Here is a 26,636-nt window from a genome sequence, read left to right on the forward strand (position 1 = left end):
TTAAGTGCTCTGAACAGGAAAGCCATGTTCGAGACAGGGTGGGGGGTGGTCTGGTAGAGGGGTGAGTGTGGGTTGATGGGGTGTTACTGGATAGGAAGAAAAGAGATAGCAGAGAATAGCAGAATATGGTCGGTGGCAAAATGCCACTCTAGGAGATTTATGATGAAGAGGCGAGGTGTTGCTCATCTCATGGCTTTGATTCTGCAGCCTTTCATGCTCGTGTCTTGGCAGTAGCTCTGGATTGGTTTATTTTTTCACAGTGTAGTCCCCAAGTTTTCAGTAGTTTAGAATAAGCCTCTGTAAACACTTTACACCGTAGGTGCTTACTCGCTTATTTGCGTTAGAACAAAACACTTTGTGGTAGATATTGGTTGATATTGTTTCTTATATCACTAGTAATTTCAAGACATAGTGTTTTGTGAGTGTGTGAGAGAGAGAGAGAGAGAGAGAGAGAGAGAGAGAGAATCACAGAATAATGAAATGCATTCTTAAGTGATCATCAAACATAAATTCTTAAAGCATGTTTTGCTAGTAGGCTATAAACCTTCACTGCTGGATTGTGATGTTTGTACTTCTGTTGTGCATCAATATTAGCACTTAGTCGGTTAGTGCTAATCACTATGCAGGTCTTCAGCTCAGACATCCATCCATCAATAAAAGTAACCAAACAACTCCCAGGATGTTGATGCGTTCTGTGCGCATCCAGCCTAAGACTTTTACCTTCTTCTTCATCTTTTTCTTCTTCTTCTTTATTGAAATTTTGATATTCCCACACCTACTCTTCTTGTTTGCATGGCCAGTGTGAGGCTTGTAGATAGCAAGCTGTGGTTAATTGCCATAGCACAAATCTTCATGGGTATGTCCTCTGCTAGGTCTGTTGGTCTGGATCATCTTCATGCTTCTGTTGGAGAACTTTGACCCTGCATTCTGAGGTTTAAATTTGGCTTGGAGGATTGTCACTGGGCATGAACAGCTATGCAATCCCAAGTAACATAGCTCCCAGCTGTCAAGTGTCCAGCAATCTCTCTCTCTCTCTCTCTCTCTCTCTCTCTCACTCACTCACTCACTCACTCACTCTTCTCTTCTGCCCTTTCTATCATTGGCCACTGGCTGTTTGGGCCACACATGTGCCAGCAGCCCATAAGATGAACAATTGAATAATTGTGCATCTGGCAGAGTGCAGGGTGGGCAGCATGGTGTACAATCCAGTGAGAGAAAACAAAGTGAGTGAGAGCTGTGGGCAGTAGTAGAAAAGGTAAAATGTCAAAAGCAAATGGGAGATGGAGTGGCAAGGAAAGGTGACTTAAAGAGGAAGAGAGAGAGCACTAAAAAGAGCAGATCTGTCATTAAGTACTTCTCGGTTGGCAAGAGGCTGTATCAGAGAGCGAGGGCGAGAGAGCCAGCATATAAGTGAAAGGAGAGGGGAAGTGGGCGAAGCTGGCGGCAATTAGCATAATTAGACAACCTGCTCTTCTAAGGCAATGACAATATACGTCTTCCCTCATTACATCCTGTAAGCAAACGCAGAGCTTAATGTGAGGCAACATGCTCTCTCTCCACGCTCTATCCATTACCAGAGACATGGCTTTGCCAATCCACACAACTCCCCTCTGAGGCTCACTCACCCGTAACTCTCCACTCTGCCAAGATGAGAGAGTCTCCAGCACAGGGCCTGCATTAAAGCATTTCCTCATTCCAGATCATAATAGCTTATCTCAAGAGCTTCCCATCTGCAGCCAAATGCAAGAATTGGGTGATGCTACAACACAGGATTTGATGCCAGTCCAGGTGTTTGGTTAATGTTGCCTAATTGACTTTGTATTCCAAATGTTTGGGTTGCCAAGCGTAAACAGTTTGTAGGCCTGGAATGATTTTCCAAATGCGTGCTTGCTTCAGTATTCCAACTTTATTTATTTTTTATTTATTTATTTACCAGAGTTTCATTGTGCAAGTACACTCATTGGAAGCATCTTTTTTTGAATTATTATGTGTTTAGAATGACAATACAAATTCCATCAGTCGGATGTAAGCCCCATAATTATCATTTATTATATAAATAAAGAAACAAAGCACGTGTGCACACTGATGGTTTTGCTGTTTGCTTTACATAATTTAGCAGAGAGACATTAAATACTTGTGCAGGAGTGGATCCAGAACTCTTACAGTAATCTGGCCAGTTTGGACCAAAGACTACTTTATCGCAAACTTTGGGTAAAATTTAATTCTACTTTACCGTCATTATCCCAGTAAAGTATATATAAGTACAATTCAATGAAAAGCCTTCTCACTGTTCTCCCTGGTGAAGCAGACATTAAAAAAAATATTGCAATATTTTAATATTACAGATATATCAATGACTCATATGGCTCATATATTCAGTACAAAAACTGTTCATTTACTTCAAGTAAATTACTAAAGTAATTAATTAATCACAAATTTATTTAGCATACGTTTCATTGCTGACACAATTGTAAACAATTTCTTATCTGTAACAGTACGTTTAGGAATATAGTGTTTCGATGAAATGGCTCTGATCCACTAAGTCACTGAAATATAACAGCTACAGCTACACTGCCTAACTATGTTCACTGCTTTCAATCACAAAGTTTGCTAACAATATTTAAAAATGAGTTTTCACAAAATGTTTACTCACCTTTCCCATGTTCCCCATTGCTTGCAAAATGGTTATTGGCTATAAAATATTTTAGTTATGGTTGTGTGTTCAGTAAATCTTTACTCTTCACCACCACATCACTTCCCGCAATTCAGTTTAACACTGCTTTCGATTTCTGCATTATCCAAAATGTAACTGATTGACAACATTTCTAATAGCAAAATTCCATTATGAAATCATTCATGTAGTTTAAAAAACCTTCTTGTGCTGAATTTACATTAACTGCATAACTGCATTATGTCTGTGTAATTGCATAAGTGTGGCACTGCTTCACACTGTCACAAACACAGACACTTGGAGATAGGATGCAGATGCAGGTTATTTATTCGGAGCATCACATAAATAGGAGCACTTTAACAAATTTAGGAAACATTTTGGAAATTAGGAAATTGCAAGCAATCCAGTATACATTAGGCAGAGAACAAGGTCAAGAACAGGTACAAGTCAATCAGGATATAAAATGGTTTCAAACAGGTTAGGCAAAGTCATGGTCAAAAAGCAGAATATGCTTAGTCCAAAAAATGGGTACACAGCCTCGGTAAACCTCACAGACATTAGAGATCTGAAAATATACTTCACAAATAATAAACAAATATACAGCTAACAAAGGTGCTTTTAAAGAGGACATACTAATTAAACACATAGAATCAGAAGGATGGTGACTGGCAGCATGGGAGTGCAGGGGTTGTTGGCGGCCATATTTGTAGGGCAACAATGAACATGTGATGGTCTGTAACGTGTGATGATGTAACACACACAATATATACAGTTAATGTGTCCACTAGAGTTGATCTAGTTGATTTATTTATTACTTTTTATTTACTTTTTATTTATTTATTTATTTATTTATTTATTTATTTATTTATCTATCTATCTATTATTACTTTTTATTATTTTGTTTACAGATTAACACATTCATTTATCTATTTATAAATTTTCTGTAGTGCTTATCATACACAAGTTTGTGGGGATCATGGAGACTGTCTAAGGGGACTCACAGGACGGGGGACACCCTGATCAGGATGTCAATCCATCACACATTAAAACATATGGAATAAAATATTTTTTACGACAAATCTAATCTTTTTTTGCTTTTTACGAAAAACCTGGGCTGATTGCCTGATTACTATAGCATGCATACTGACATATACAAAAATATTTAGTACTTTTGGCTTCTGGCAGCTTGCATTTTATCAGCCTGTAAGGCATACTAGTGATAATAATGTTTGACTAATATGTTAGTAGTAAAACAGCAGATGCTGGAGCCAGTGATTAAATGGCTCTGTTGATGAATTTGGCAGTTTCTTTTGTGTGATGTGATGTCTTCATTTGTTTTCAAATGATTGACTAACATTTAATTAATTAATTCATTCATTCATTCATTCATTCATTCATACATTTTCCAACATTTATGCACATTCCAATGTTTCATATTTTTTTTCTGGAATCCATTTTCTTTTACCTGTCTACATCAATTCATATTAACTCCATTTCCTGGTTATAATGACCTACTTTTGATGACCTTAAAATATTTTTCTAATGGCTGTTTCAAGTCCAGGTGCCATTTTTCCCCATAACTATAGGCAATTGTCATACCTATTAATATTAGAGGCAAATGGCTTAAAAGCTACTGCTCCATACTCTGCACAATTTTGAATGTAGGTCAGTTACAAAAATGTACATTTCCTTAGCTGTCTTGGAGGCAAAAAATGATAACACAAAGTTTTACAAATTGAGTTTTACAAATGTTTTCTCAAAAAAGAGTTTTACAAATGAATGGTTTATTGAGGGTTAATTGTCATGCAGGTTATACAGTCCATTTTATCTAGTTTTCTATGGGGCAGATTTGATCTCAGTCTCTTTGTTGTAACTTTTTTACTGCATATTTCTTTGTAAGCTATACTTAAACTATTTCACGTGCTAGGGCAAAGTAAGGAGGTAGAACAATCGTGCTAAATAAGCAGTTATAATTACTTAAAGAAAGTAAAGCAGACCTTTTGTCTATAAAAATAGTTTTTCCAGTTAATGTGTGTTAATGTGGATTTAATAATGTATTGTATATGTATGTGTAAAAGCTACATGATATCTTTTCTCCACCTGCTGCAATATAGATGACAAACATGTCTCTTATTCTGTTTTGCCTGCATCTCCACCCAGTCTGGATTTTACATGTCTCTACAAGAACCTTTGACCTGATTTCACAGAACTCTTGCTTGGTGCCTTTCCGTGCATACATGCTGTGTAGTTGGATTGGTTGTGATCAGCTTCCTATGAACCAACCTTGTTATAATTTAGTAGTTATCTAAAAGCATAATAAAACAATTAAGGCAAGGTTTATTGGTTAAAGACAGGATGCAAAAAATGTTGTGTCTTTATTTCTGTATAAATGTGATTAGATCTTTATCCAAGTTTTAGAACTATTAAGAACCCATCCATCCATCCATCCATCCATCCATTCTCTGCACCCTTCTGGGTCACGGGAAACCTGGAGCCTATCCTGAAAAAAACTGCTCTTCCATTGTCCATTCCAAAATGTTACATTTGTAGACATAATTGCATGCTTAGGATCATTATCTTGCTGCAATTAAGTTTTAGCTTACGGACAGATACCATGACATTTTCCTGTAGAATTTGCTGGTACAGAATTAATGGGACCATCAATAATGGCAAGCCGCCCCACACCTAAGGCACCAAAGCAGCCCCAAACCATGATTCTGCCACCCCCATGCTTCATGTTTAAAATAATTATTTTTATTTAAACCAATTTTTTTTTGTTTTTATCTGTCCAGAGAACATTGTTTCAGTAGACTTCTATCTTTTCCATGGTCTTGTGCAAACCTCAGCTGGACAGCAGTGCTCTTTTTTAAAGAGTTGGTGGTTTCTTCCTTGCTATCTTGCCATGCACAGTTCTTGTTCATTGTTTGCCTATTGTGGATTCAATATCAGTCAATGCAAGAGTTTTCTGTAGTCCTTTGATGTCTTAGATGCTATTATTATTATTATTATTATTATTATTATTATTATTATTATTATTATTATTTGCTGTGCCCTTGGAGTGACTCCCACGCCTTGGGGGAGTAACAGTGATTCTGAACTGAATGGTAAATTAATCGTTTGAATCATCTGCCTCACAGTGGGGTAAAGCCCCAAAAATTTGAGAGGCCCTTCTAAAACTTACTCCTGATTGCCATGCCCTTGATTGAAACACCCAACCTCAAAACCATAATGTTTTTGTGCCATTTGTTTACTTGGGATCTCTTTAGATATGATTAGAACTTGATTAAGATCTGATCACATTTCAGATTGAATTTATGCAAAAATACAGAAAATTGTAAAGGGTTCACAAACCTTCTAGCAGCACTCTACATGTGCTTAATGTGTTTATTAAGACAACCTAAAAGTTATTTACAGCCCAAACAGGATGACGCAAGCAAGCAGGGATGAGGTGAATCACAGAAGTCAAGAAAAGGACACTGATGAGAATTCAGCTAGAGACTAGTAAACCACTGGAAAAAAAAAAAAAACTTTTAATCTCTTTCAAAAATCTGTTTCTGAACGGTTGTTCCCACAGCGAGTAGGGAGTAAAATAAAATCTTTGCAATAGTGCCATGCTTTTTCCTGTTGGACAGAGAAAAGTACACCTGGCCCATAGACATCCTGTTACTCACATTAAATAGATGGATGCCGACCAGGTTGAAAAGTAGCCTGCAGAGTGCAAGACATCAAGATACAGGGAGATAGAGGAGAGAGGAGATGAGGAAGCTTGACTGAAAGGCTGTCAGTCTCTGGCTCTGGCCCTAAGCCCATCATTCTCTGGTGATCTGTCTCTTCTCAGCCCATGGATACAAGCTGTCATGGCATCTGCTCTCAGACTAACAACTGATAAGAAGTAGCAGCCATGTTTTTTAATCAATCTGCGACCTAATAGGTCACGAATGAGCAACCCAGGCTTGCCAATAACGCTTTGCATGGAGAAAGCGAGGCCTTACATTTATATCAAATCCGGCTGATGTCTTGTTAACCCCCACCACCCCTTAAATTTGAATCTTGCTAATTGACATCGTAATAATTAACTCAAGCCTCTGACTCCTGAGTGTGTCCAACTGCACCAGCAACAACTGCTCTTTTTCCCAGTGCCAGTTCATTAACACACCACATTCTCAGCCTTAATTAGACACAAATTGTGTTCCGTTTTAAGAGAAGAGAGGAAGGCAGAAATACAGAGAGTTTGAAAGGGAAAAAACATACTGTGATTCTCTGTAAGATGCAAAAGAGTTCTTAGAGCAAGTGGGAGCGAATGGTACAGCTTCACGAAGGACTTCACAGATAAATTTCACCATAAAACTATTTGATGAAAATGGTTTCTAATTAATCATAAACACATGGCGAGGTCCACTAAGGAAGTGTGCTTTAAAACATACACAGGGGAACTGCAGATCCACTGAAATGAATTTCTTTTCCCTGAGCTGTTTTCTTTTCAGGCAAAGATGGAACAAACAACATGTGCTAACATTAAAGTGAGCTCTGTAGGGGACAGAAATCAAGCTTAATTGCAAACATGGAAAACTTTTGATCAAATAATTGTAAAGTGAAGTTTGTTGGTGATTTTGGTTGACTTTTGTTTAACTGATTTTATAAATAGATTTGCAAGTGTGTTGAAGTAGGATGAGATGTCATTAGAAAAAAAATGAACCTGTTATGAAGAAAACTAGAAAACTATTAATTACAACCTTCCTGTTCTTGCCATTTCTGGGTTTTTTTTGTTGTTTTTTTTTGAGGGAAAAAACATTCCGCATTTGTGAGTCTTCTTGTAAATGCCACATGTCATACCTCCTTTGCATCAAACATAGCCTGCAGTTAGAGCAACAAACCATGATCATACTCATGAAGGCCAGTGGAAAATAAAAATAGACAAGAGCAAAAGAAAGACATTCAGATGTGTACTCCAGGGGACTAACAAGGCAGCACTGGTGAAAATCAGAAGTGTTTACTTCTGTAAGTTTAAACATGACCAACGATTATCAAGAAACTCAAGAGAAATTGTCAGAAAGGAGCTGATCAACTGCTGTTTCACTCAGAACACTGAGGTCCTGAATTACTAAAGTTTTGTCTGTGTAAATATGTCTGTGTCTGTGCAAAGTGTGTGAGCTGACTGACGAACATTGTTTACAGAGGGTTGAGTCTTTCAAATGAGCAAGTAGCCTGTAGTTTATTTGCATGTTTTGCTAATGGACTGGGTTTTGCACCCACAAAGATTTATTAAGGCTGAAAGACACTTGTGTGTCTGGAGAGAATGTACATATTAAGAGGGAAGCTGGTTTTTGCCAGTTGAAGAAATAATTCCTACTGATGAGAAGGCTTTTACTATGGCTAAAAAATTGGGAAGTTTCTAAATTTGATTTCATATTAGATAATCACGGGATGTTTCTGATCCCACTGATGCCTAAACAGAGTATTTGAAAAGGTTTTCATTCACATTTAAGCTTCCTGGAGTCTCAGAATTTGATATTAAAATTTGCTATCAGAACTTTTTTCCTTTCCAATTTTGTAATTATTGATTCCCACCAACTATTACACAACAGATACCGCCTGGGGAGGGTGAAGGCTAACACGTGCGTCTTCTGTGATACATGAAGCCATGTGACACACAAACTGCTGCTCAAGCTAAATCAAGCTAGCTCACAGATGCCCATGATCAGCTGGTGTCTCTCTGACTGGCAGTGGAAAGAGTAACACCATCCTACCCAGTGCCAATTATGCTCTTTTGGACTTTTAGCCAGGATTCGAATTTGCAATTGGTGATTCTAAACATGGGTGAATGAGCATGCGAATGGAAGCGTGTGTGATGCCTTACCATGGTGTATCCCCTGTCTTAATCCCAGTGTTCCTAGCTCTGAATCTACTGCAACCCTGATTGGGAGAAACCATTTAAAGTAACAAGTAACAATTTGCATTTACCGAGTGACTTTCTGTGCTGCTTATCCTATACAGGGTTGTGTGGCACAGGGTGGGGGGAGACCCTGAAGAGACTGCTAACACATCACTGGGCACAATCACGGAGACACACACACACACACAGTGAACAATTAAGTGATGACAATCAGCCTGCAATGCACGTCTCTGAACAGTGAGAGAAAACCATAGTACCCAGAGGAAGCTTTGGGGGAATCTGAAAACTTTGCACACACAGAGCAAAGGGAGGAATCAAACCCCCAACCCCAAGATATAGGTACTAACCACTAAGCCGCCATGTCCCCTATTTGCATGTGATTTTCCCCTTTGAATTTGCAAGATACTGCAAGAGTGGTACTGAAAATGTACGGGTTGCTGGATGAAACTCTGCCTGTGTGGAGGAGTCATGCTTCTCTAACCTTATGTTCTAGTGAATGAGCAGATCATATAAATGTCTCATATTGCCAATCATTTATTTTAATAATGCATATTAAACATGCCTGAAATTTATGTAACCTTGATTATCTGATATATCGACTTGGCTGGAATTTTTATGCTTGATTTACTTTGCTTTTAAGGTTTTATTCTTTCTTCATTGCTGCCTTCCATATGATACCCACATATCAGCTACTGTGAGCATTTGCTACTGCTAATGCCATGATAATTTAGCCTTGAGGTTGTGATACCTCAGCCACTCAAAACATTGTTTTTCACATTCAGAAAGCTTCAAAAGACTATTAATCATTAGGCAGTGTTGTATGTTTGTGCATGCAGCAGGGCTCTAGCTTATCTACAGCTCCTGGCCCAATGTTTGTTTGAAGCATTAGGCTAACTGCTTTGATGGATGGAATTAATTGATGAATGCATTTATCCAATTAGTGTTCCCTCATGCAATTAATCAGATACCCCCTAGTGTAAATCCAATGCTGTAGGTCACAGCTAGGCAGGCAGAGGCTTCCAGACCAGGTCTGTGATGTATAACCCTCCCTTTGTCTTCCCTCCTCACAGTTCTCACCTTCGCCACACCTGACTAACTCACGCATCAGGCTCTTGAGCTTATTGGGATTCTTGCTGAGTCTAGACATTCTTTCATGAAAAAAAAAGTCTGTAGGTTGATTATTTGTGGGGAGGGGAGAAGATTTTTTTTCTGTGTGCAGCCTTTTGCTTTAGAATAAAAACTGCAAATTGACTAATTAACATGGCAACAAGGTGTGGAGGAACAGTTTCAAAAGCATTTAAAAATCTTGTTTAAACTTTCATGGAATAAATAAATAAAGGGTACCTTTTTGATGATGCATAACAATAGAAGTGAAAAGAGTCAGAATGACATTTGTAGGCAGGTCAAGCAGGGGTCAGCATGACATACTGTATGAATGAAGGTCAAGCAGGATCAGGTTAAAAAAAACATGCATGAAAGCTTACAAACAAAATTTAAATTCAGAATTTATTATGCTTCAAAAGTGTACACACCCACCTGCCATTTTATTAGGAACATCTGTTCACCTACACATTCCTGCAGGTATGAAATCGGCCTTATATTTGTTGTCAATGTAACGCATGAAATCATGCCGTCATGAAAGAGCTACAATTAATCTTCACATCAGATATCAGAAAGTGGAAAAAATAAGACCTTAGTGACTTGACTTGAGTTACCTGTTTGAGTATTTCAGAAACTGCTGATCTTCAGATTTTCATGCACAACATTCTATATAGTTTACACAGAATAGTGTGAGGGAAAAAAATAATAGCAACAACATCCAGTGCACCATAGTTCATCAGGTGAAAATGGTTTGTTCATGAAAGAGGTCAGAGGAGAATGGCCAGACTGGTTTGAGCTGACAGGGAGCCAGCAGTAATTCTAATATCTCCTTTTACAAATGTAATGAGCAGGAAAGCAACACAGAATGCAGAACACACATGGAACGTGAGAAACTGCAAAAATGCCATGTAGTACTTGTCAGTAAAGAACAGGTATCCAAGGCTACAGCGGGAACAGGTTTATTAAAACTGGACAGTAAATGTTTGGAAAAAAACAAAGAAACAAAAAGAAGATTTGGGAAATGTATGTCTCCTCTAGCCTCAGATTCCTGTTTTTGGCTGACACAAGCAGAACCTGATGTAATTTTCTGCTGTTATAGGTCGTCCACCTCAAGCCTTGTTGTGTATGTTGTGATTTCTGTAATGCCTTTCTGCTCACTAAAAGAGGCTGTAAAGAGTGGTTATTTGAGTACTGTAGATTTCCATTTAGCTTAAATCACTGTATTCTCCTGTAAAATGGTTCATAAACAAAGCATTTCTACCCACAAACCTGTTCTGCTGCTCATTGGAGGATTCTTTATATATATTTCTTTTGTTTTGTTTTTGTTTTTTTTTGTTTTTGTCTTTCTTTTTTTTCTTTGATAATTGGTATTTTATGTATCTTAAGTATCATATTTATTTTGTCTTGACAATGTAAATTCTAAATATTACTATATTACTATAAATCCAAGGTGGATTTTTCCTTTAATGATTCTAAATTTGACCTTTTTTTTAAGAGTGTAGCCCATCAGTTTCAGCACATATTCAGTCCATCAGTGTAAAGGAGCATCATATGACAAGAGATATTATTTGGATGGTCAATCATTCTTAGCCCAGCGATGGCAGTGACATGGTTGTAACATGGCACTGTGTTGAAGGGGTACAGATGCATCAGTCACACTTTTAACCCTTTAAACTATCATATTTAACATTCTTCTCTCCTATATACCTATCATGTTACTGTCACAATAATATGGAATAATTCAAAGCAGTTACTAAAAAGGATACTTTGAGATAAATAACTAAATTGTAATAAGTTTATTGGCCAACGTGACCAAGATTATTATTAACTAATTATTATTTCTGTGTGTGTTTTATTTCAGGTGGCCTTCTCAATTCTCATCATGTTCTCTTGGAGACTATAGGAGGTCCACTGTGGATGCAGCTAATACTTTATTGAAGAAAGCTATGGCACAACACCAAACAAATCCTACTCTGTATTCAGTACATTATGTGTTTCCTGCGACCAGAATTTCAGCATCTCCTGGTCTGTATAAGAATTTACTCAAATGAATAGCTGCCTTCAGGACTGTGGCATTTTTATTTTTTTTTACTAATTGTTTGTCTGGTTGAAGAAAGAGCTCTATCTGGTACATATGGTATGGAACAACAGAAATGGCCTGTTTTGACACACTTTTCAAAAATCATTAAAAACTAAACCAGCATTACTATTAGTTCTGTTTCTGTGACTTGGTGGAGCTTTATTGGGATTACTGACCTTGAAAAAAACAAAAACTTTTTCTACTTGGCTATCTTGATTTCAAGCATGTCTTTGCTCTCTCATATCTCCCTGTCCAAACCCTGCTTTGTGTTGGTAGCAGACCCAGAACTTTGTGGCCTTGCACCCAGCACAGTGGAATGAACTCTTCTTCTTGACACTTCAGCACTACTGAACAACTGTGTCCTAACTTTGCTTTTCCACATTCCAAATGATGCCTCAGTCTCTTCCCAGCATCCGCAAGATTTAAAAAAAAAAAAAAAAGGAGAACTGGTTATTGGATTTATCGAACCAAAATCCATCTTATTAGAGCTCATTTACCCGGATTATTTTTTCCACACTCAGCAACACTGGAAAGAGAAGTTGTTCTTGATTGTGTTCATGATCTTTGCCACATGTAGAAGACTACATTGACTAAAATGGCTGCACAGTGGAGACAAAGGACAAATGCTCTGGTTGTGACTCTTGGAGTGCTGCACTGCTGGGGATTGGGATCCTGTTATGATGAGAGGACTAGCATTCTCACAGAAGACAAATCTCTTGAAAAGCACCCAGTGACCCATGAAAGAGTGAAGAGAGGATGGGTGTGGAACCAGTTCTTTGTGGTGGAAGAGTACACAGGAACAGAACCACTTTATGTTGGAAAGGTATGTTCATTATATATGGATTTTTTAAATTATTATTATTATAGGGATGTATTTAATTTCAGTTGCTCCATATTCATATTTCTTTAAGTCTGTCTGAATATCTGTTGCTGCATCGTGATGAAAAGTGTGTTTTCAAAACAGATTGATTGAATTTTTGCTTTCATCTTTTGAGTTTTCCATCTCTTGTGATACAAAATGCAAAAACTAATTGGGAGAAATGACTATTTGCTTCGGTAAACAAATTATTACGAATTGATTTCATATTCTGGTGCAAATCTATAGACATAACTACTAAATGTAAATATTTCACATTACATAACAGAGATGGTTTGATTTTGACCCATAGCCTTGTGTTTATTTACATGTTTACTTATTTCTTGTTGTTTAGTTTATGTCTGTTTACCCGTCTTATGTTTCTGAGTATTGACTAGCTCTTTTGTTTGTCTAAAATAATGGTTTAAATAAAATCAGAATCCCTTTAGGTAGCATCGTAGCTGAAGCGGGTACTGTTGTAGTTCCTCATAGTTCCAGGATTTGTTTATAGGCTTGGATTATTTTTTGTGTGGAGCTAATGTGCATATTCTCCCTGTGTCTGTGAGGATGTCCTCAAAAAACAGGGCTGTAGGTGAACTTAGATAAATTGCTTGTATTTATAAATGCGTGTATGCATAGTGCCTCTACCTCATGCTCAGTGTTGCTAAGATCAGTGTTGGCTCAGGCTCCACCATGACCCTGACCAGGATAAAGCAGTTACTAAAAGTGAGTGACAAGACCTGCGGCTATGTCTGTCTGTCTCCTTGAATGGCTACAGAGTTCAAGTTATTACCAAGGTTGGAAAAAGTACTGGGAAATTATACTTGAAAATGGATATATTCAGCCAGAAATGTGTGTACTCAAGTTAAAGTAAAAAGGTTGCTACTGTAATTAAAGGTATTCGAGTATTAAAATGTTTTTAATTGATGGAATTAGATAAATGTTTTCTTTTGAAAAGTAATGTTTATTAATTTTTTAAATTACTACTATGTAGTTTTGTCTGTCTTATCTATTTAAGTCTCTAATATTTATAGAATTTTACATTTGCCTAGACAAGTGGTTACTAGTTAGCTGCTGAAGTATGATGGGGGATCCCCACTGATGCTGTTCATGTCAAGTTCTGTTTCAAATACCTATTAACCCTCCTGTTATCCTCAAATTTACAAACATGTTTAGCCCTTGGTGTCAATTTGACTGCAATTTAAACCTCCAGAATATAATTTTTACCCAGGCTTTTTTGTCAGGTAATTTATGTTTTTTTGTTGACTACCTAAATAGCTTTTTAAATAAAACATAACCCCAACCCACCCCACCACCCCCATTCTCCTAAACACCCAGAATTTCTATTGTGTGACTATAGAAAAAATTACAAATCACCATAAAATCTCACTGGTTGACCTCAAATTGGACAAAAAGATCTTTTTTGTTTTTACTGATTTTATTTTATTTTATTTCTAAGTACAGATTTTTGCTATTTATAACATTTGGGAAGTAGGACAATTTCTGTTATTAAAGATAGTGACATGTCTTTTCCTCTGGGTCGCTGAGAAATTATTTCCCCTTCCCCATGTTGTGTAAACTCAGTGGTTCTTGCAATACTACAGGTAAGTTTATCTTAGGTTAGAGCTCTAAAGCAGAGGGATGTTCTTGAAGATTCTAAAATTGATTGTTATAGTGACCTCAATATTATCCAAACAACCAAAGCAGATGAATGTATTTTTTTTATGTGTTTTATACAGGTAAAACAACCTGGGGTCAAATTGACCCCAAGGAACACTGAATGTTACAAAATGTGTACACTGAGAGCATATTATCATGATCATTTATTGTTTACCTGGTTGTTAAATTAGGAACAGTCATTAAATAGAAAACAAAAATAAAATAGTTGTCAAACATATATTTAGAGACATTAAACACTGAATGGGGTCAAACTTACCACAACGATAATAGGAGGTTTAAATGCTTTTGAGGAAGTCTTTGTTTAGTCCAGCATATTGAAACATTTTAGTGAGATGAGGCCAGGATGCTCCTACTCATGTTCAAAAATGCAATCCAGTGGCTTGTTCATTCTCAGACGCACAGACAGGCAGATACTGTAGCTATAACTACTTTGTGCAGTTTTTGTTAAGCAAGGTCAAGGCTGATAATAGATTTTGTTTTCTCTATTGGTGAAGTTTATTGGACTGGATACTAAACTGAACCTGTTTGATGTATAGCATACAGTCATTGGTGAGATAAGCAAAAAAGTGATTTGTAATGAGTACAAAGTACTATTATTCAAGTATTCTCACTACTGGTCAGTACATTTTTTAAAAGAAATTAGATATGCTTAGAACTATGTTTTAGCTTTCCATTTACCTTTAGTGTAATCCATTGGGATCCAGTGCGTGTGTGTGTGTGTGTGCGCGTGTGTCTGTGTGTGTGTGTCTGTGCGCCAGAGCAAAGAAAAGCACATCCATTTCAGAATGATTCATTATTCTGGAGTATGTGTGCACTGGACAAGATAGGAGCTGATGTCTAAATGGGAAATCAGGCATGGGGGAAGAGGTGGGGGTTGGATGTCTGGAGAGAGATGATTTTATTAATAAAATTACCCAGAATTATTGCACACCATGAAGCCATAGAACAAGCCAAAGCAATTAATAGTGGCTGCTGGTGTTGCTAGACCCATTTATCGCCGAAGGTATCAAATACTTTAATTAGGGCAATATAGGATTAAATACGACCAGCATGCTTTTTATCACCAGTAACCATTTAAAACGAAGCTTTTTTCCTCACCTCCGCCTTTCCCTGTGTCTCGATCTTCTCTAACTCAGCACGGATGCCAAGAATATAGGGCTATTATTCTGCTAATGAAACATGTTTTTTTTCCCCTCTCTTCCTAAATGGCCTCTGTCTGTGCTATAAACTGCCAGTTTTGCAACATACATTTGGATAATGAATTTCCCTGCTCTTCCATGAACTAAACTTACATTACTTAAGCAGCCTTTTTTTTTTTTTTACATTTTTTATTTATTTTTTTTGTAGCCAGAAATTGCTGTGTATATCATTTGATAAAGTAACAATATGACCTATTTATTTATTTGTCTGTTTGTTTGTTTGTCCATCCATTCAACTTGAATAAATCAAATTAAATAATATAAAATGTTATGCAATCAAATATATATATCAAAATATCTGTAAATCAAATAAGTGTATATAAATCAAATGTTAGTATTACAACTATTAGTGTTATTGTCGTCGCAATCATAGATAGGAATGAAAGGGACAATACTAGACATTTTTTGCCATTTAGCCGATATTTAGCTTGAGAGCAAAGCATGCACAGTAAACATATGCACATCCTGTCCAACCAAACAGAGCTGCTACTGCATTTAGTAACACACTGCTGTATTCACTATTCACCCATGACTGTGTACCTATTCACAACACGAACTCTATATAAAAAGATGACACTACCATCCTCTGCCTAATCTCAGCCAACAGTGAGACCTGGCCAGGTGTTATGGAGAAAATTCAACTGGCCATGAATGCAAAAAAAAAAAAAAAAAAAGACTTCAGGAAATTGCACAGGAACACCCTGCCCTCTCTATAAACAATGTAGAGTTGGAGAAAGTAGCTGGAATCTATTTTCTGGGAATCTGTGTGACTGAGAACATCTGCTGGTCTCTAAACACAGCCCATATCATGATGAAGGGCCAATATACCTCTTTTTTTCTGAGGAAGCTGAATATACCACAGCAGCTCAATTTCTACCATTCTCTCATTGTGGAAAGCATAATATATTGTTAACTAGCTGCACTGCTGCTGACTTGAGAGAACTGCAAAGAGTGGTGAAGGCAGTCCAGAATCTTACTGGACCTAGAAGAAATCTACACTATAGCTGCTACCTTTAGAAAGCTTTCAGCATCTTCAGGGACTCCACATATTGTGGACATTGCCCGTTTGCCACCCTTCTATTTGGGAAAATACTACAGGTTCATCTACTCATGCATATTTAGACTAAGGAACATTTTCCACAGAGCTGATCTATCTGGAATCCTTGAAGCACCAAGCCCTGTCCACAACAAACTCTGCCCATGAAAACAGAGACAGAGTAGAAACCCCCATTGTCACTGTTGATGGACCACCTACACAGTAGTTATGGCACAAAACCATCAATGTCCTACATGTTCCATAACATGTAAATAAGCAACTGTTGATATCAAGGATTGCGCTAGATCATCCTCTCACTTTTTCATTATATCATCTTCACAATGACTGTTTTGCACCAAGAACAGTGTTTACACACATACTTTTTCTGCTTCTTTTGTATTACATTCTGTATCATATTACAATATATGAGGCATCATTTTGTAACTGTTCATTGGTCTGATTGCTGCTCAGCAAAATGTCTTTGCCTATGCAAGGACACTTACACACTGTAGTACCCTTTAACTAGAAGTGTATGTAAGTGTGTGTATTGGCAAAAACACAGTTAAAACAAGTGAACTCATAGTTGGTGCCTGCAGCATTACAACTTCACACACTAGATAGATTGCAAAAGGTGAATGTTAGCAAAACCTTCATCTATTTAAGTGTGAGAAGGTTAAAAAAAGTCATTGACTGGAATATTAGCATGAAGCTCATGTTGCCATCAAATTGAATTTTAGCTAATCTCAGATTTGTGTCTTGTTTCCAGAGCATGCAGAATGAGCTGAGTAGAAATAAAAATCACTATGGGGTCATGGAGCCGCTTTTTTTCCCAGACAGTGCTTTTATCCTTACTGTCCCTTACCAAAACGATACCCTACATTCTGAAGGAAATCCTTCTATAATAATTACAATAATTATATATTATTATATTCATCTGCATGTATTTAATAAATGAAAAAACCCAAGATGTTAAGACTTGGTGGCACATGCCACTACCTAGTGTTCTAATCTTACATTTATAATGTCACAAGTCACAGTAACTGATTTGGAATTAATACTGCATTATTGTAGGTTTTGGTGAGGGAAGGACAATAGACAATGGGGTCCATGTGTCAGGAACAGCTGGACAGTTCCCTGCCAGGCCCGGAGAGGGCGCTGACAGGTGAATCTCGGAAGCCTGCTTCTTTGTTTGTATTTTGTGCCACGCCTTTCCCATTGTTCTCATACCCTGTTGTGTCACCTGTTCCCAGTTAACCTTAATGTGTAGCCCTATAAATAGGGATCCTTGTGTCCTGGTCATTGTTGAATGTTCTGTGTGTTATGTTTTAGTTAGAGTCATAGCCAGGTTTTGGGTCTAGGTTTTTTTGTTTGTTTCTGTTTAATTAGTGTAGTGTCTTTGTGATTAGGTTAGTCTTCCCCATGTCTGTCTACATCAATAAAGCAGTGCTTCGTAGAATCCTGTGTATGGGTCTGTCTCCATGGTGTGCTGGCGCACACACCACCACGGAGGTCTGGGTTCGAGCCCTGCACAGGGCGGGGGCATCCAGATGTTACACCATGCTGGTTAACTCAGTGGCTCTGGCCCCAATCCCAAGATATTGTATATTAGACACATCAATTATAATACATTTTGACTCTTTCCAGACTTAATGTAATTTTAATATATTGTAAGTTACAGTTTCACCCTCAGTTACTTAGGTAGTTAAAGCTACAGTATATATGATTGTTTTGCTGTGAAAAAGAGAAACGATTATAATTGAATCAAGGGAGAAAAAATAACAACTTTAAAATATAACACAGACCTGACAATCCTGTAATAAACAGTCTGCGTTGAGTCAAGAGTGTCGAGTTGAAATTAGCATGTCTTTTCTAACTTTATCTCCATTTATATCCGAATTAGCCATGCTGATTGAGAAGAGAAGAAACATTTTTCAGGAGAGAGAGAAAGAGAGAGAGCGAGAATGAAAGATTAAACAAATGGAGTTTTTTGTGAATGTTGATTTTACTAAATATTTTTTTGTTATGCAGCTTGTGTTTATTTTTTAGTATATTTGCAGATTATTTTTAATGAACAGAATTCCTATTTTAAACTACTACCAGTGAAAACGCACATGAAAAACTGCAAGCTCGTACTGTGATAGGCCATTTAACGAAATAATTCTTTCACTATGCTGGTTTTTACGTATCTTCTGTGAATGTGCAACATACATTGAGTATAATCCTCACTGAAATGAACTTTTTGAAAGTTTTTTGAGGTAATATACAGCCCATTTCACGCCAGTCATTTTCACAGTCTCACAACCCGAGGCATCACGCTGGCTACAACTGCTGCGTGTGCGGCAAAACAGGATACCTATTTATACTCTATCCTTAAGATATGATATCAGCTTGTACAACACAGGTGTTTCACAGTGTGGGTTTTCTCTTTGAATGTGCAAAATAAGACTGCCCTTGTGTCCAAAATGGCTTCCTACTTCCTACAGACTATAAAGTATATAGGTACTCTGTCTTTTGGTCAGTAATGCATTGCAGTGCACTGTGGGGCCTCAGGAGTATGCAGGGTACTATACACCATTTTTGACATATAAATGGAGATAACACCCCCACTAACACATAGTATAGTAAAAATTTGCAGTAACTGGCTTTTGATTTTTGACCGTGGTTGCAAATAGGTTGTTTATTTTTTTCTTATTTTTTTGGAAGTAATTTGATGCCATGTTTGTCATTTTGTCTGTTCAAAACAAATTGCACTCTTGCAACCCTAATCAAGCCATGTCTAATCAAATAACACTTTGTGCCAATGTAATCATACACCTGTGTTTCGCTATTCAACTTAGACTACCCATAGCTCACTGTTTCCCAAAATGGTCCACAGGTGTTCAGTATTCTTGATTGCCGCTCCTGAAATAAAGCAAGAATGCACACTGAAGACTCCCCTTAGCCTGTCCTAGTAACCGCTGTGAGAAAAAAATACTGTACTTTCTGATCTTTTGTATCTTACATATAACAACTGCTTATTTTCACCAGCTGGAAATCTTTTTTATTCTCCCGCAGATAAGAAGGTTGGGAGACTACGTTACCAAAATGATATTCTTTATTGTTGTTTGCAGAGATGGTGCTTACACATTTGTAGCCAGTCTACTGCAATCTTTTCCCCAGGAAAAAAAAAGCAGTATGAGGTCAATCATTAAACCTGTATCTTGTTGCAAACTGCCACCAGGATCTCATCATGCCTTAGGTTTGTACATTCTTGCAGGAAAAAGATGCAGTTCATAGTTCACATACGATCAGACATCGGCTACACGAACGCAACTTTTAAAATAGAGTAAAATAAAAATGGAATAAATTCCATGCTTCTTTCCTGTAGCACATCCATTACTCCAGGTGTGCAGTGAGAAGTGTTAGTGAGAAGGCAGAGGAGAGAGGAGGCAGAAGAGTGTGTTATAGCAGGCGGATGGTATTAGAAAGAGGCAGTAATTTAAAGAAACGTTTAATATGAGATGAGATGATGCTTAAGTGGATTTATCTTGAAGTTCTAGTAATGAACGTTCTGTCATTATGATTGGGCTACTGAGTCTGGCACCTAAAACATAACACAGATACTTCACTAAACATGCTACTCAAATTCGTTGGAATTAGTTTTGTTTTTATCCCCCTTACGCACCATTCATATATTTATGACCCTATTTTCTGTTCATATAAGACAGATCTGCAGGAGATGATAGCATTAGAATGACTATAATCACTGATGTACATTGTGCTACTGTCCAGAAGGATAGGAGCCAGAATGATGTCTACTAACTGATCTGAGCAACCATGCTGTACTGTATAAGTCTCTACAGTAAAACTGTCCATAGTGCAGTGCTATAGAACTAAAAATGTGTCCATTCTTGCACCGTAAAACATGATTATGTTATGTGAACTAATTTCTTTTCTTTAACTGTAATTGTCATGACCAAACTGAAATATATTACTGTGTGGGGGTGCAACAGAAAAATCATCTTACTTAGCTTCCCTTAGCCAAACAGACAGACCCTAAAATACAACCACAACATAGTGTTTGTGTAATACTTGTCCTGCACTACTCCCAAGACACTTGATTAGACAAATGAGCTTATTAACAGTCATACCTGAGTTAAAGTGGGCGTATTTAAAAAGGGAAAATATAATAAAAAATATTACAGGGCAAGTAGTGTCCCCTGGTAGTCCAGCAAGGGGACCCCATGCACTCACCACTGCAGCCCCAGTTCCATTTCTGGGCAGGGAACCAACCCAGCCACTGAGGGTTAACTCTCAGTGCTGCTCCCAAGCTCAAAATAATGGGAGAGTTGTTTCAGGAAAGGCATCCGGCATAAAACCTGGGCCAAATCATACATGTGTACCGGGTAATCCGCTGCAGTTACCCTGAACAAGGAGCAGCTGATAGAACAACAACAGGATAAGGAGTGCACCCAGATAAGGGTTGAGAAACTGTGACTTTGTGGGTTAACCTCAGACTTCCACAACATCCATCCATTCTCTACACAGCTTATCCTACTGGGTCCCTGGGAGCCTGAAGCTTACCTCAGGAGACTTGTGGCACAAGGCAGGGTACATCCTGGACAGGGTACCAGCCTATTACAGGGCACAATCACAAACACTATGGACATATAGATTATAGATGTCAATCAGCCCGTTTTGGACTGGGGAAGGAAGCTGGAGTACCCGGAGGAAACTTTCTGAGGCACTATTTTTTTCTGTAGTGTTTCAAAACCCAATAATGTCTTGGGTCAATCTGACCCAAACACTACCAAAGAATCTAAAAAAGTGAACATAACACAGGAGTTGAAAGAGGAATCTTGTGCCTGCAATTTTATCTGCAAATTCAAGTAGTTTTTTTTTTTTTTTTTTATTTTGGAAAAAATAAAATAAAATAAAATAAGCACAAAAATCTCCACAACTGGCACCACAAATTAAAAAAATGCCACTGCAAAATTTTGGGCAATAATCAGAAAAAAACCTTGTGACACTGAGTCTGAAAAGGACTGCTCAAATCGATGCATCAGTTCAAATCATCAGATCGTTATCTCCCTAGTTGATACAGTCTTGCCTTTAGTGTCTGTATTACACAGTCAGGCACTTAAAGCTCCTCATTGTCTCAGCATAATCTCAATGCTGACAGTTTTCAGCTGTTGCTGTGGTAAGAGATTTGCTGCACTCTGACACATGCTACAGTGGGACAAGAAAAGCTTACTGTTAAACTTCAGAAGTGGAAATCTGAAGAGAGGGGAGAGCATCGAATTGTGTGACAGTGATAATAAGTGTGCAGCTGTGATGAGAAGAATGTTTTCTTAATTTCATCTAACACTTCTAGGGAAGATTTGGACACATTTATAGCATCACTGTTCAAACACTTGTTGATTAGAATTCTAACAAGAATGGAGTGGTTCATTTGGATCTGATAACGAAATGTCACAATGTTGGCTGCACAAGAAAGAAGGGATGGATTTATGTATTTTTTTGGGAATGCTAAACATTGCGCAATGACTTAAATTTAAAAGAAATTTGTAGAAAAAAATACATTATAATGCAGTATTATTCCTGAGATATGTGATGGCTTGACCGGAAGGAAACGGGGCAAAGCGTGAGTCAGAGGGACAAGTGGAGAGAATCGCAAAGGTCAGTTGCTGTGAAAGCCAAGACATCTCATTCAGTTTATAGATGATATAAGGGGTTGTGTTGCCTGCATCTGAGTAACCTCAGAGCAAAAAAGAGACATTTCGAGACACATTTGAAGGGTTTATACATGTTTGTTTCATTTTGTAAACTAGCTTTCAGGAATTTCAGTTATTCAAATCATGTGTATAGACTCACCGTCCACTTTATTAGGACCACCTGTACACATGCACAATCATACAGTTATCTAAACAACCAATGTGGTAGCAGCACAATACATACAATTATGCAGATTTACATACAGTTCAAACATCAGAATAAAGGAAAAATATGATCTTTGTAATTTTAACCGTGGCATGGCTGTTGGTACCAGATGGGCTGGTTTGAGTATTTCAGAAACTACTGATCTCCTGGGAATTTCACTCACAACAGAATGTAAACTCATCATTTCACAAATCTGTCATCTAATCACACTATAAACGGTATTTACTAGTTAATCGAACCAAACATCTGCTGTTTTATTGTGTCTATATTAATATTCTTGTTTTACCGTATGAATTACATTACTTCCATGTTCAGTATCTTCTAATAAATCAAACCAACCATTTGGTGTTTATTGTATTTTGTTTGTAAGAGATTACTTTCTCATTTCACTTTCATCTTTTGCATATATGCACTCCCATCTGTTTATTTATTAAGCAAGATAATAAATAAGAAGAAGCAAGAATAAACAGGGAATGTTCACTATTTAATAATGAATTCATTGACTAATTCTATGGTAGTTTTCAGTTTTCAATAAAAACAGCCAGCTTTAGTTAGAGCTTTATACTGATCAGAGTGGAAGTCTGGAGTCAATCCAGGAATCAGTGGGCAGGATGCAGGAACAGACTGAGGGGAATAGACTGAGAATGGGACACCAGTCCATCAGATAGACACTATGTACACACACTTGTTCACATACCCAAGGGCTATTTATAAATATGGCGACATGGTATAAATGAGTTCTGCATGTTCAATCCTTGTCACAGGATTTATTAAGTCCAAAAACTGGTGTTAATAGACGTTACAAAGAAACCTTTCTTTATATGTGGCTCTTTACAATATGTGAAATTCTACAGCAATTTATTGTCACAGTGTTTTGCCAATTCATGTTGTGAATTGAAAAAATAAGTAAATAAATAAATAAAATAAAAGAACAAAAATCTCTCCAAGTTGCATCACAAATAAAATACAAATATATATTTTTTTTTTAAATAGAAAAATCCTGTGCCTGCTGCAATTTCGCCAATTCAAGTAGTTTTTTGCTAAATAAATAAATAAACAAACAAACAAATAAATAAATAAATCACAAAAATCACCACAAGTTGTATCACAAATAAATAAAAAAAATACCACTGCAAAATCAAACATTTTTGGCTGCAATAATCACAAAAAACCCTGTGAAGTCCTAAAGGGACTGTTCATACTCTTGTTTTAACTCTTTTTACTGAAAGGCAAAAAATGGAATTTGCGTCTTCTTTTGTTGTGTCTATGGTCAGCATTGAATCTCTTTGTTATGCCACACTCAACAGTGGTGGGTAATGATACATATGAAAGTAGACATTCAGAGCTTCAAGAATTTGCAGTTTTTCAGATGTATGTCTGTTTTACCTAGCCTACTAGAGAATATATATTCAAAGAAAAGTTCAGAAAGAAATGGTCAGTTATTTTTCCCCACACAAAATAAATGGTGATATCAAACCTATTTCTGCTCTAAAATGCTGTGTACGTTTATCCCAAGTGTAAACTCATCTCACACTAAAAGCCAACAGAGTCCTGACTAATTTTATATCAGACTTACAGTGATAAAATAATTAGTTTATTTGTTTATACTGATTGAAAATGGCTGATAAGTCAAATGGAATGCTAATGTACAGGTGAAAATGGTTAAATAACTCCACTACACAGATCCACAACACATAGGTGACATTTCGATTGTGTTCACATCGGCTTCTCTACAAGCTCCACTTACAAATGGAACGTTACTTGCATATATATATATATATATATATATGTGTGTGTGTGTTATAACCATCTTTGCAAAAGTAAAATTCAGTGAGAAGTGTGCTGACCAAAAAAAGAGACATGTCACTTCATTCTGGACTCTTGCAGCCATGCAGCTAATTATTCTGTCGTGCTTAGCTAGCACCTGTCAGAAGCAGAAAATCGCAATAAAAATAAATGTACTCAGCAAACTGGGTCATAATGTGTGATTCTAGTGAATAAATTATGGCAGAGATGAATATTAACATATACAAGCAGACTGTGAGGTTTGTACACTAGCAGCCAGTAAAAATAGAGTAAAATAGGGTAGCCCTCTGCATGACCTTTCATTTTTAAAGTCTCACGCTCAGACAAGACTTTTGTCCTTCCAGTTAGTATAGATAAATGCTTGCACAAATGGCAGCCTGAGGCAGGGGGAAGACCGAAGAGAGCTGATTTAGAGTTGTCTGACATCCTGACATCCTAACTTGCAGTCCTCCTAAAAGCTAATTGCAAGTCAAGTATATTTTCAGCGGTGTGCATAAACCAAGCTTCAGGCAAATGCTGATAGGTTAAAGAAAGGAAAGAAATATGTCTGGTTGTGTATCTGGAAATGTCATGACTGGATGCTCTGTGCATTTTCCAATATACATTCAAGTTTAAACAATACAATTTTCCTTTGTTGCATCCTGTACATTCTGTCTTCTACAGGCTAGGGCTGTGACCTCTGCACCAGTGTAGTCTGTTAAAAATATATACATAGCAGCTCACCTCAGAAACTGATAAAACAACTTTCGCCCTGAAATGCACGCAGATACGCGGTTGCAGGAGTAGAAACCAGGCTTTTTCAGTTGATAGGGCTATTGTTATACTGTTTTAAATGAATGTAATATCAGTAGAATGCAAAAGTGTGTGTGTTTGTATGTTTTTGGGGGGTCGGGGTTGTGGGAATATTGCATATGGTCCTTAAGTGTGCATGTAAAGTGTGTTAAACAGCAAATACTTATTTTTCAAAGTTAACTTGTTTGAAATGAGTTCCTCATTAAGGTTACTCAAGACATACAGTACTTTACAGTAGCGGCACTTTTATCAAATTACACTCGGCTCTGTATTTTTTATTTTTGTAGCTGGATATCAAAAGGCTGCAGTATGTATATAATATACAACACAAATCTAATATCCCCCAATCCCCCAGTTTTTTTTAGCCTTGGCCAATTTCCACCCACCAGCCAGCTCTATCCTATCACGCGACAGCTACCAACCCGAGAGAGAAAAAGGCTATAACACGTGCCTCTTCCGAGACACATGAATCCTCCCACCATGTCTTTTAGAACTGTTGCTCATGCTGCGCTAAGAGGAGGTGTAACACACACTAAGGAAAGCGTTATCCACCCCCTTACGCATACAGATACCCATGATCAGCTAGTGTCACCGTGATAATATACCACTCCTCTCACTCTGAGAGCAAGGCCAGTGTTGCTCTCTTGGACAGCATCATTAGGATTCAAATGTTATCTCTTTCAGATGATAGGGCTATTGATGATAGATATTCGTTTTGCTCACACCCATTGGGAGCACAGTTTTAAATGAATGTAATATCAGTAGAATGCAAAAGTGTTGGCACTTGCTATCAACACCTTATGACTGCGACGAACAATTTTATTTATTTGTTTGTTTGTTTGTTTATTTATCTCCTTCAATTCCAACCAGACAAACTCAAAGTAAGGGCAAAATAAATATTCACTAGTTGTCTATGTAGCTGAAAATTCCAATTAAGTCTAAATTAATATGCTTAATGTGCTTGCCATGTGCTTTTTTGGAATTGGTTTTCATGTGAACCTAAAGCGCAATAGCGACATGATGACTTGGTTTATTAAACATGTACATTACATTGTGTAGGATATGAAATGCCTACTGCTTACGCCTACGCCTAGTCTACTGCCTAGCACTGCATAATGTACACGCTTCATGCCATAAGATGTGTTTTGAAGTGAGAAAAATGGTCACCTCCTAGACTAATCTTTCATTTGAGACATCATTCATTTCCAACCCATTAAATTGCCAAGAAAAGTACCATCTTTTTAGACAAAGGTGCATGAGGTGCAGTAGTGCTTCTTATAAATATAACCATAAATGTTTAATATGCTGAGAAAACCAGATAAAGTTTTAAGAACTAAGAATACATGGTGGTAAAGCATGGTTCGGTAGCATGGCCATTGTTTCTCACCAACTAAAGATAGCACATTGAAATATTTCTCACAAGAAAACACAAGTCATCATGAAACCAGCTTACAGGACTTGTTTTCTCTATTGTAATACGTGCCACCATTTCTATACAATGCATTAGTCTAATTGAAGTGATGCTTTTATCATCCGTCATCCTGCATAGTCCAACAAATCACTGGAGATTTTTTTAGCTGACTGTTTTTTTATATAAAATGTT

The 26,636-nt window shown here is 37.3% G+C and overlaps 1 protein-coding gene across 2 annotated transcripts in view; it reads left to right on the forward strand.

Moving 5' to 3' along the window:
- LOC131362195 (cadherin-22-like) overlaps positions 1-26,636 on the forward strand; it is a 203,085-nt gene that overhangs the window by 80,359 nt on the left and 96,090 nt on the right. For both annotated transcript variants that reach the window (XM_058404039.1, XM_058404040.1), the window contains exon 3: positions 11,527-12,568. In XM_058404039.1, the coding sequence (XP_058260022.1) occupies positions 12,341-12,568 (228 nt within the window). In that variant the 5' untranslated portion in view covers positions 11,527-12,340. The remainder of the gene's footprint in view (positions 1-11,526; positions 12,569-26,636) is intronic.

The sequence above is a fragment of the Hemibagrus wyckioides genome, linkage group LG11 (genome assembly GCF_019097595.1).
Source record: "Hemibagrus wyckioides isolate EC202008001 linkage group LG11, SWU_Hwy_1.0, whole genome shotgun sequence".
Taxonomy (NCBI): Eukaryota; Metazoa; Chordata; class Actinopteri; order Siluriformes; family Bagridae; genus Hemibagrus; species Hemibagrus wyckioides.